At 46.8% G+C, this 12,540-nt stretch overlaps 1 protein-coding gene across 1 annotated transcript in view; it reads left to right on the top strand.

The window, feature by feature from the left end:
- The first annotated feature begins 234 nt into the window (after positions 1-234).
- The window catches only part of FAM193A (family with sequence similarity 193 member A), a 104,842-nt gene continuing 92,536 nt past the window's right edge, over positions 235-12,540 (top strand). The window contains 1 exon segment of the mRNA XM_021677715.2: positions 235-477. Coding sequence (XP_021533390.2) covers positions 250-477 — 228 coding nt within the window. The 5' untranslated portion in view covers positions 235-249.

Raw genomic sequence — 12,540 nt, 5'->3', positions numbered from 1 at the left:
CTGGACAAAGGGGCTAATTGGACAGTTTTCTCTAAGATATTCTTTATGGTCCTTCTCTTTATTCAAAGTATTATGAGTTTCTAGTTTACTAGATACCGTTTTATTTAACAAATTCCCTCTTTGATGCTTACGTAAACATACATGTACATTGTAATTTTAAAACTATATTTTTAAATGATCTTGGCTTTGTGGATCATGTTTTGAAAATAGAATTTTTTTTTTCTATTCCAGACTCCTTTTAATTTTGGCATGAATCATAGAACACCACCCTACCCCGCTGGGGATTATTGTCTTCTGTGCAGAAGTGAGCGGAAAGACTCTTCGTTCTTAGAGAGTGGAATTAAGACTGCGAGCAAATTGGCCCTCTCCATGGCTCCCAAGGGCAACAGCGTGCTGCACCTGCCACTGTGGGTGTGCCCGGACTGCCGGCGGACTGTGGAAAAGGAGGAGAGGCACAGCGGCCTCGACCAGCCATCGGTGAGTGCCCAGCACAGAGCACGTGGGCTTGTCGGCTTTCTTACCCTGTGGATTACAGAGCTAAATGGACAGTGAAATAATTAATTTGGGTTTGCTTTCTGGAAGGAAACCGCTCTTGCACCATCTTCTGGTCCCTTGCTCCACTCTCTGGGGTCTTCCTCTTGGTATTCTGTCCACATCTGCAGGAGGTAGTGGGGACCTGCCCTCCTTGGTCTCACAACTTGGTCAGCAAGCTTAGGGGGCCCAAAGGATGTCTTTTGGCTTTTTTTAGTCTGGCCTCAAGATTTCTTTGGCAATGCAGTTTGCTGGAAAGCTCAGAGGCTCTTGGAGTGTTTGGTCCTGGCCAGTTCCATGTGCTGGTATCTCACCTGAAATTTTTTCCCAGACGCACTTCCCAAGTCTGGGTTTCCCTACCCTGTTTTTTCTTGATTTCTTGCCTCAGCTGAATGGAGGCATCCTTAAGGTCTTCAGGCTTACATGGGAAGGCCATAGCCTTAGTCTGCTCTTTGACCCAGCTGTGTGTTAGTGGCTGTGGGCCTGAAAGGGCTTGTGAGTCTGCTCTTTAGGTTCTAGAAGGACTTGGCTTTTGCAAGCACATGAGGCCCCACATTATAGGGCTTTTCTGTTCCTTTTATTTCTGCCTGTGAGCAGCTGTTTTCTGAGCTCTTGTCTTCTAATGCCTCACTACGCGCAGCCGCCAACACTGGCGTCCATCGCCAGCACGCTCTCTTGTGCCCTGGGAGCGCTGTCCGGGTCAGGTGTGCCGCCCTGGTGAATCAACGTCTCCTTCCTCTCCGTTCTCACGGCCTCCCTCCCACGGGCTGCTACGCTGGAGACTTGTGTTCTAGGGGTTCCTTAAAGCCGGTGCCCAAATCATGTGCCGGTGTCTGCACTGGGATTTGAACAGCTAAACCTTGAGATTACATCGTTTATTGGGATACAAATGGATTTCTCACCCCACCTCCTCTCGTGTGCCCCCTTCTCCTGTGTATTCACCTCAGCACTGCACATTCAGCTTCTTCATTTTGCTTGTCTCCTTCCCTGGAATAGACACTCCCAAGGGCAGCTGTTGTGTATTTTCTCACCAGAAACAGTGCCTAGCCTGGCCTATCTTAGGAAACCCAGTACTTGAGTTAATGAATGAATGAGCATGGAAGTGAATAAACGTGGAGCCCCTCAGTAGAATTAAGAAGATGGCATAGTCAGTCTGAAGTGTTTCACCCTCAGATCTTCTTGCTTTTATCATTTGATTGTTTTGCTTTGTTTCCTTTCCGTGGCCTCTGAAAGCGTGTGATCTTTGCCCCGCTTTCACGGAAGGTGGCTGCGTGGCGCTGGCGCTCTGATTCCCCGCCCCAGCTTCCCGGCTTGTCCTCCCGTGCGGCCCGGATCCTCCGTTGCAGCCCGACCTGCCTGTATGAGAGCGGCCGCCGTTGTTAAGCCTGGCTTTGGAGGCAAGTAGAAATAGGCACGATTTCTTAGGCAGAAGTTGTCCTTCTGCCGTGGTGGCCTCATCCCGACTCCCCGCTTGTCCTGGATAACTCCTTGTCAGACTTGGCTTTCTCTCATCAAAGAAGTCACGCCGGGGGGCGCCTGGGTGGCTCAGTCGGTTAAGCGACTGCCTTCGGCTCAGGTCGTGATCCTGGAGTCCCGGGATCGAGTCCCGCATCGGGCTCCCTGCTCGGCAGGGGGTCTGCTTCTCCCTCTGACCCTCCTCCCTCTCATGCTCTCTGTCTCTCATTCTCTCTCTCTCAAATAAATAAATAAAATCTTTAAAAAAAAAAAAGAAGTCACGCCGGGCGCCGCAGACGAGATGTTCGCCTGTGTTTGTAGACTTAGACCTTTTGCTACTTCTGTAAAGTTGGTGTCTTTGCTCAAGCTGGCTAAAATTGCTGGCCTTTTTTAAAAAAATGCGATATAATTTACATCTAGTAAAATTCTTTTAAAGTGTATATATAGTTCAGTGAGTTTTGACAAATTTTACAGTTGCGTAACCACCACTACTGCAGTTAAGATGTAGAACATTTCCGGGCGCCTGGGTGGCTCAGTTGGTTGAGCGACTGCCTTCGGCTCAGGTCATGATCCTGGAGTCCCTGGATCGAGTCCCGCATCGGGCTCCCTGCTCGGCAGGGAGTCTGCTTCTCCCTCTGACCCTCCTCCCTCTCATGCTCTCTGTATCTCATTCTCTCTGTCTCAAATAAATAAATAAAATCTTTAATAAAAAAAAAAGATGTAGAACATTTCCATCACCCCAAAAGTTCCCCAGTCACGTTGGTGATCCCCCCCCAGCCCCGCTTGTAACCACTGACCTGATTTTTGTCCCCACGTTTTGCTTTCTCTCGAGTGTCGCATAGACCCCTTCAACTGGGCATAATGCTTATGAGAGCCACACATCAGTAGTTTGTTCTCTATTGCTGGGTAAATTGTAAAGATGCACCACGCTTTGTTTATCCACTCTCCGCTGACGGATGTTTGGGCTGTTTCCAGATTCGGACTGTTTTGCATAAAGCTGTGTGAAGCTTGGACAGGTCCTTCTCTGGACATTCTTTCTACACGTTGCTGGGCGATTTGCTTTTGTTGGCTAAGGACTTTTCGTCGGTGCTCATGAAGGATGTTTGCCTGAAGTCTTCTTGTCTTTAACGTCTTTCAAGGCCTCATAAGTTGAGATGTGTTCCTGCTTCATCTCTTTTTTGGAGAGTTTGTGTAGAATTGGTATTAGTTCTTCCTTAAGTGTTGTTGGTTCTTGCTTTCTGTTTCTCTCAAACGGTTTGGTGGGATGCCAAGCAGCACGTGGAAGAGATCGCAGGGCCTGGGGGTGCAGTTATTCAGCAGTCGTGCACCCCACGAACCTGGGGGGCTGGGTCAGTCTGGTCAGCACTGGAGCCGGCCTGGCTTTGCTCTTGTTGCCCCACACACTCATTTCTCTAGCGATGTGTGCTGCACCCTGGTGCTTGTGTGGGCTGGGGAGGGGTCTCCCTTCACATTCCCGCCCCCTTTGTGTGGTGGTGGGCCACCCTTATTCCCCTTCAGCATAAGCCTCCCACCGTGGTGTTTTCCCTGCCCGGCTACCCCTCTGCCCACCCCCATTCAGCCCGAACCTGGGGCAACCCTGTGCCTGGGGCATCAGGTGCAGCTCTCCCAGTGATCCGCACCCCCCGCCCCGATATAAGCTAGAGTCTGCCCATATCTCTAGGGGTCTTGGGTGGGACACACCCCCTGCCGCCTCCCCAGGGTGGCTGACCTACGTCTTTCTCCCACGGTGGAGAGCTTGGTTCCCTCCTGTCAGTGGATCAGGCCTGTGCCCCAGGTGGAGGGCACCTGCCGCCCCCACAGCAAAAGCTTCTTCCTCCCAGAGAAGGGTCGGCCCGCAAGGTCACACTGGCCACACTCAACCTTAAAGGGCTCATTCCAAGTGTCATTGTTTTCTGACCCACTTCAAAGGCTGTGTTCCTTCCTCTGCCGAAGGTGAAGTGGTGCATGTGTCCCCTTGTCCTCAGAGGGGCTCCGTGCACTTGTCCAGCTCTCATGGTCGCCTGAGCTCTCTGATGGGCCCGGAGTTGGGAGTTTCTCATTGTCAGGGTAGGAGCTCTGAGTTACACAGTGGAAGTGGAGCGGAATTGCTCTTTTTCTAGGTAAGCATTCAGGTATCACAGGTCGTGGTAGAATATCAGTAAAACTTTGCCCAGCACCCTGCCTTTACCGTTCGACGCTGTAGACTTCCTCCATTCCTAGACCTTGTCATGCCTGGACGCCCAGGAAGTCTTCCCTGCAGACATCCCGTTCACACTGGCAGGTCCTTCTGACTGCACTGTTCTCCTCGAACAGCCAGAGTGCCAGCACTCCGCGTCGCCATCACTTGCTTGCAAAGCCCCGTGAGTCCTTTGCCTGGGACCCGGCTCAGCACTGCCCCTCCGTCCACCTGGTGGAGTGTTGCTGGGAACACCGCAGGCCTCGGCTCCCTGCTGCCCACTAACGTTGTGCTTCTGGGCTGGGGATGGGCATCTGGTGTGTTGCTCTGGCTTCGTAGCTGACCGCAAAAGGGCGTGAAGCTTCCCTTCTCCTTTCTTCCCAAACCCCACACACCCTCTTCGCCCTGCTCAGCTCAGCTGCTGCTGACCCTCACACTCCAGGGAGGGGATCGAAGTGGACACTCAGACCCTGGCCCCTCTACTGCTGCAGTCTGGGGAGGCCTGCCTCCCTGGGGCTTTCAGGGGCCTCTCCCATTTGGGCTTCTCCAGGGCCTTGCTGCTCAGGTTAGTCTTTTCTCCTTACGCACCACAAATCTTGTCTTCTGTCCTGGCTCATGCCCAAGAGAGTGCAGATGCTCTAGAATTGTCTGTTCTTCAAATAACCTGCCTCTGGCCTCGCGGTCCCTCCCGGCTGCCACCATCTCTCCCACTCCCGCCGTGCACATCTCTGGGGAAACAAACTCCTGGTTCATTTTCTTTCGTGGGTAAGAGGTTTTCCCTTTCTTTTCCAGTTAGTTTTGGTGAATTGAATTCTGAGAAATTGTTAGAGTTCCTGGTATGAAATTGTGTGGAGGCCATGTCTCCACTTCTTATCGTACCTGCACGTACAAATCCTGATCCCTTATCTTTGTGCTCTTTCTTTTTGTGAACCAGTCTTGCTAGAAGTTCGTCAGTGTTGTCTTTTCAAAGAAGAACTTTTTAACTTAAACCTCTCTCCTTTCTGTTCAATTGCTGCTGTTGTGTGTGCAGTAGACTTGATTAGTCAGTGCTGGGCACGTGCAGTAGGTGTTCAGCCGCCCAGCTTGTCTCCTCCTCACCCTGCGTCTTCCTGAGGCCTCCAGCGAGCAGATTCTTGTCCATTCCTCCGGAGAAGTTCTCTTCCGTTCTGTGTATTGAAGGCTGGCGATGGCAAACACCAGTGTCCTGCGTTGTAGACAGCTGTCAGTAAGTGGAGACATGGGGTCTCTCACCTCCTTGTCCTTGGAAGAGGGGTATGGACGCTGTGGCAAGGTAGGGTGCACGTGGTGGGGGTGCTGCCCGTTTCTAAGCCTCTTCTGAGGGCCGTTGACGGGTGTCCGGGGCACCTGTGGTGGGTGCCAACTGCTTCGGGAGTTGCATTCCTTGCTGATCTCACCTGGAGACCTCGTGGGAACCTGAGCCTGCTTGCGGGCAGGCAGGGAGACAGTCCTGTCCCACTTTCTGGCTTCCAGGCGAGGAGCCACTGGGCCATCACCATGCAGTTCCTGCTGGTTGTGACCACAGATTGGGTTTTTCCTTCTTTCTCTGTGGTTACTTTTCTGCCTTCCTGAGTTCTCACCCATCCGTTTTTATTATTCTGCTCAGATATGTGCTGGAAACTTCTGATTACTATACTAGATTTTGAAATGTTAGTTGCACTGGCTCAATTTTAAGTATTATCCAGTTTTCATTATTTCTGTTTTCAAGCATGAATTGTTTAGAAGTATTTGTAAATACACGAACAGATCTTTTGGATTACTTTTAATCATTGAGTTTTAATTTAATGCTATTGGATGTTATGGTCTCTATTATAATGATTCCTCTCCAATCAGTTATATTAATACATGGTTAAGTTTTTCTGAATGTTCCATGTGTCCTTGAAAATGCGTTCCCAGGATTTAGAGGACTCTGTTCCCCCATTAGATCAACCCCTTGTTAATTGTGCTATTTCCTTCTGTGTTTTTACTACTTTTTTAGTGTGCTTAATGTGTCAGTTTCTGAGTAAGATCAGTTAAACTGTCCTACTCTGCATGTATATTTGTCCTTTTATCCTTTTATATTTTCATTTTTGCTCTACATTTTACAGCCGTGCTGGTGAATACATGTTAAAATGACTAAATCTTGGTGTATTGTTCCTTTCTTGCACTGAAGCCACGTGAGGTTTCCCCAAAAGGACTGTTTTGTTTGCTGTTTGCAGAGCTCTGAGCCCCCTCCCTCTCTTCCCCTCCTTTCATGTACTGTTATTATTTTCGATCTCTTGGTGTTGCTGTGTTTTCGATGGTCTTGTGCAGACGGCATAAAGGTTGACTTAATTTGGTCTTGTTTGAGAGTCTGCTTCTCAGCGGTGAAATTACTCTGTCCCTCAGCAACTAGGGCTGAGATGTCTGGGTCATGACGTGGCACTGCCCTTAGCTCAGCCGCCCTCTTGTGCCGCCCCCAGTCGTGCCCTTGTCCGTGGAGCCGACACCCTCGCGACGCTCTTGGCACTCCCTCTCCTGCCCTTCCCTGTCAGTCACGGCACCTGGGTACCTCTGCTCCTGAACACTGCTGTCCAGTTTCCTGATGTTTTGAACTCCACAAAAATACCATACGGGACGCATTATTTGGTGTCTGACTTATTTTGTTCAACATTATATTTGAGGGCGCCTGGGTGGCTCAGTCGGTTAAGCGACTGCCTTCGGCTCAGGTCATGATCCTGGAGTCCCTGGATCGAGTCCCGCATCGGGCTCCCTGCTCGGCGGGGAGTCTGCTTCTCCCTCTGGCCCTCCTCCCTCTCGTGCTCTCTGTCTCTCATTCTCTCTGTCTCAAATAAATAAATAAAATCATGGGGCGCCTGGGTGGCTCAGTCGGTTAAGCAACTGCCTTCGGCTCAGGTCATGATCCTGGAGTCCCGGGATCGAGTTCCGCATCGGGCTCCCTGCTCGGCGGGGAGTCTGCTTCTCCCTCTGCCCTCCTCCCTCTCATGCTCTCTGTCTCTCATTCTCTCTCAAATGAATAAATAAAATCTTTAAAAAAAAAAAAAAGTCTTGGGGCGCCTGGGTGGCTCAGTCGGTTGGGCGACTGCCTTCGGCTCAGGTCATGATCCTGGAGTCCCGGGATCAAGTCCCGCATCGGGCTCCCTGCTCGGCGGGGAGTCTGCTTCTCCCTCTGACCCTCCTCCCTCTCATGCTCTCTGTCTCTCATTCGCTCTCTCTCAAATAAATAAAATCTTTAAAAAATAAAAAATAAATTAAAAAAATAAAAATTAAAAAAACATTATATTTGAGATTCGTAAATGTTGTAGTTTTTTTTTCATTTTCATTACTATATACTATCTGCCTTTTTGAATATACTACATTTTGGTTGTTTCCAAATTTCGCTATTATGAATGATGCTCTTGGAACACATGTTCACACATTCTGTTGTATGTCCATGTGGGAAAGGAATCATTGAGTCAGAGAGAATTTATATAATTAACTGATTATAAGTTAAGATCAATAGCATATTTTTAAGTGAAAACTATTTTCCAAAACACAAATAATTTCGTGAGTAGAGTAGCATTGTTTGATAAATCTTAGTGTTTGGATAATATAAGACAGCTAGACTCTCATATCTGCTTCTGTGTTCAGCTGTTGTTATAGGTTGTTTTGATTGAAGTATCTGAAGCAAGTAGTATGATAGCTTTTTCAGGTGATTGTGGATATTCTTTTCTGATACTGCTCCAAACCATGACAAGTAATGGTTTCTTAATGGTTAGTTGCAATGTAGAGTATGAAACGATATCAGTGAATTTTTCCTGTGTGGTTAAAATACTTTGTCTTGCATTCTGAATGAATATCTCTTTACCCATTGATGATTTTATAACAGCATGCATTTGAAAATAATGATTTACTGAGTTAGGCAGATCTTCCTGATACTGATACCTTTCATTATTCAGTATAAAAAAATTATATTTGTGGGGCGCATGGATGCCTCAGTTGGTTAAGCGTCCCAACTCCTGGTTTCGGCACAGGTCATGATCTCAGGGTCTTGGGATCCAGCCCCATGTCAGGTTCCGCGCTCAGCATGGAGTCTGCTTGGGCTTCTCTCTCCTTCTTCCTCTGCCCCTCCCCCTGCTCGTGCTCGCTTGCTCTCTCTCTCAAATAAATAAATTAAAATATTTTTTTTAAAGATTTTATTTATTGGGCGCCTGGGTGGCTCAGTTGGTTGAGCGACCGCCTTCGGCTCAGGTCATGATCCTGGAGTCCCTGGATCGAGTCCCGCATCGGGCTCCCTGCTCGGCGGGGAGCCTGCTTCTCCCTCTGACCCTTCCCCCTCTCATGTGCTCTCTGTCTCTCTCATTCTCTCTGTCTCAAATAAATAAATAAAATCTTTAAAAAAAAAAATTAAAAAAAAAAATTTTTATTTATTTATTTGTCAGAGAACACAAGCAGGGGGAGCAGCAGCAGAGGGAGAAGCAGGCTTCCCGCGGAGCAGGGAGCCCGATGCGGGACTTGATCCCAGGACCCTGGGACCACGACCTGAGCCAAAGGCAGACACTTACCCAACTGAACCACCCAAGCATCCCAATAAATAAAATCTTTAAAAGAAATTATATTTGTTATCACCACTACTCTCAACAGAAAAGTCTTTAAAGTGGAGAGGCTTTGGAGCCCACAATGATGGATACAAGTTTTCCAACCTTCTGATTTTTCCCAAAAGCTAGGCCACAAGTAGTGTCCGCTGTTTTCCTTGAAGTGCCAGGTTCATTCCATTCATTTTTGGGAAAATGTCCACTATCCAAGTCTGAATAACTGTAGTTTGGTATGTCAGGCGTTCCTAATGTGTCATGGCGGAAGTGGCTCATTCAGCTCACAGCACACGATGCTTCCATCGGGAACATTGCTGGAATGCTTCATGCGTCCTGCCTTTTTCATCACATGGAATGTTCAAAAGGCATGTGCTTGAGGGTTGAGATTTAATACAATTAATGATTTTAGTGCATCAAGGGCATTCTTTAGTGGACCTTGCCTTTCTTTTTTTTTCTCTAAAACTAAGCGTGTGGAAGTGAAAAGCGGTGGCCACTAGCACACTTCGTTGTGTGCAACTTTCGTTCTTGCCAAGATGCTGACGGCTGAACCCGCTATTGTTTGTTCACCATCACTGCCAGTGTCCACACAGGGAAAAAGGTAAATAACATCTAGATATTAGTGTGAAATAACTTCGACTAGTGGACTTGCTGGAAGGGTGTCCGGGACTGCCATGGGTCCACAGACCAGGCTTGGAGAACCACTGTTCCATCGCAGTACGGTGGTCCCCCATCTGTGGTTCCCCTTCCCAGGGTCTCAGTTCCCGCAGTGGGCCTGTCCAGAAGCAGGTGATCCTCCTCCTGACATGTGGCCACAAGGTCAGCAGTAGCCTGGTGCCAGGTCACAAGACCCATGTCACTTCCCTCCTTCATCTCCTACATGGGCATTTTATCGTCTTACATCATCGCAAGAAGGCTGAGTGAGGGACAGTAGGACATTTTGAGAGATAGACCACGTTCACACAACTTTTATTACAGCGTATTGTTACACTTGTTCTGGTCTATTATTATATAATAATATTACTGTTGTTGTAACTATTGTTGTTAATCTCATGCTGTGCCTGATTTGTAAATTAAACTTTATCGTAGATATAGGAAAAAACATAGTATAAATAGGGTATAGTATATTCGTGGATTTAGGTATCCACTGGGGGGGGGGGTCATGTAACATATCCCTTGCTGATAAGGGGAATGACTGTATTTGTCTTTTTCTTACAGATGTATGGGACTTCCTATGTGTGCTAAACATGACCCCTTTGCTGGTTTTATGCATTGCAGATACCAGCTGCCTCATTTTTGCTTCCCTTTTCACTGTTTATGGTGTCTTTTGATGAATACAAATTCATTCTTTTAAAAGATTTATTTTATTTGAGAGAGAGCAAGTGAGCAGGCAGGGAGAGCAGGGGAAGAGGGAGAGTCTCAAGGAGACTCTACACTGAGCGTGGAGTCGAACACGGGGCTTGATCTCACGACCCCAAGATCACGACCTGAGCCAAAATCAAAAATAGGACGCTTAACTGACTGCACCATCCAGGAGCCCTGAACACAAATTCATTTTTAATATAGTCCGATTTCTCAGATTTTTCCTTAGTAGTTGCCACTTTATTTAGTTCTCTTTATTAATGGTTTTTCCTGTCATGACATCATAAACATATTTTTCTTCTTCTGTTAGTACTGTCCAAAGAAATGTGAATGACAAATGAAGACCACCATGTGAATAATTTTAATATTTTGGTAGCCACATTTCAAAAACTAAAATAAAATAGGTGATATGACAATCTACTTTTTCCCTCAGTGTATCCAAACTATCATTTCAACCTGTACTCAATATAAAAAATGTTAAATGTTATTTTGTTTGTTTTGTACTAAATATTCAGAGTCCTTTGTATGTTTTTACATGTACAGCATGCATCACTTAGGATGCTCACATCTCACGGGCTCAGTAGCCACATATGACCAGGGGCTGCCATAGTAAACGGCACAGTCCTGTACTCTTACTGTTTTGCCTTTCGTGTTTAGACCTGCAGCTCTTCTGGAATTGAAATTAAATTTTTATATGGTGTGAGGTAAAGGTCAAATTAAATTTATTTCTGTGTGGAAGTCCAGTTGCTCCTTCCTCCTCCCTGCCCCCACTTTTTAGCACCACCTTTGTTATAAGTCAAGCATCCGTATATGTGTGGATGTATTTCTGGGCTCTGTGTTTTGTTCCATTGCTTTGTTTGTCCCTGTGCCAACAGCATGTTGTCTTAATTACTGCAGCTTTGTAGTTAGTCTCATTTTCAGAGAAAAGGTGCCGTTACCTTGTACTCCTCAAACATATCTTAGTTATTCTTGATTCTTTGCATTTCTGTAAAGCTGAAAATTACCTTGTCAGTTTATATACACACACAAACACAAACCCAAAATACAAAAAATAATGTTGGGATTTGACTGGGATTACATGGAGTCTATAATAATCACTGGGAGGAGAATTAACTTCTAATACTCTTTTTTTTTTTTTTTGAGATTTTATTTATTTACTTGACAGAGAGAGACACAGCGAGAGAGGGAACGCAAGCAGGGGGAGTGGGAGAGGGAGAAGCAGGCTCCCCGCGGAGCAGGGAGCCCGATGCGGAGCCCGATGATGCGGGGCTCAATCCCAGGAGCCCGGGATCATGACCTGAGCCGAAGGCAGATGCTTAACGACTGAGCCACCCAGGCGCCCCCTTTCTAATATTCTTAATAATCTAATAATCCTGGGGCACCTGGGTTGGCTCAGTCGGTTGAGTATCTGACTCTTGGTTTCCACTCAGGTCATGATCTCATGGGTCTTGGGATCGAGCCCTGCGTCAGGCTCCATGCTCAGAGGGGAGTCTGCTTGGGGATTCTCTCTCTCTCTCTCTCTCTCTCAAATAAATAAATCTTAAAAAAAATCTAATAATCCCATTGAGTATGGAATCTTTTTCTATTTATAAGTGTTTTCTATTTTTCAGTGTCATACCAGTGCTCCTTTAAAAAAGGTGGGGGGCGCCAGGTGATGCAGTTGGTTAAGCGTCTGACTCTTGGTTCTGGCTCAGGTCATGATCTTGGGGTCATGGGATTGAGCCCCACGTTGGGCTCTGCACTCGGTACAGAGTCTGCTTGAGATTTTCTTTCTCCCTCTGCCCCTCCCCTCTCTCTCTCTCAAATAAATAAATACATATATACATAAATCTTAAAAAAAAAAAAAATACTGACCCATGGTATTTGACTTTTATCTGTTCTATTTTAAATGATACCTTTTCCATTCTTCTTCCTCTACCTTTATCGGTACAGATGTATTGACTTATCTTTTTATTTTTTATTTATTTAATTTATTTTTTAATATTTATTTATGAGAGAGAGAATGCCCATGTGTGCATGGGGGTGGGGGGCAGAGGGAGAGAGAATCTCAAGTAGACTCTGCATCCAGTGCAGAGCCCGACATGGCGTTCGATCTTACGACCCCGAGATCACAACCTGAGCCAAAACCCAAGAGTTGGATGCCTAACCAACTGCACCACCCAGGCGCCCCAACTTCTCTTTTTAAGTTGTTAATTGAAAGGACATTGCAAGACCCCTATTTCATGAGTCAAACAGGTCTTGCAATTTCAAGTTACAGTCAGTTTGTCTCAGATGTTTGTGTTGCTGGATAGGCCTGCAACATTCATTAAAAGACTCCACACAGATGACTTTTACTCAGCTTCTCAACCTTGGTCACTGGCACAACACCGAAGACCGAAGGCAGAGTGAGAAGTGGACTGTGAAGGAGGCAGTTCTAGAGAACATCCGACGTTTGAGACAGAGATGAGTGAA

The sequence above is a fragment of the Neomonachus schauinslandi genome, chromosome 2 (genome assembly GCF_002201575.2).
Source record: "Neomonachus schauinslandi chromosome 2, ASM220157v2, whole genome shotgun sequence".
In the NCBI taxonomy this organism is placed as follows: Eukaryota; Metazoa; Chordata; class Mammalia; order Carnivora; family Phocidae; genus Neomonachus; species Neomonachus schauinslandi.
The sequence above is the reverse complement of the archived record's forward strand: the minus strand, read 5'-3'. Positions and strand labels throughout refer to the sequence as shown.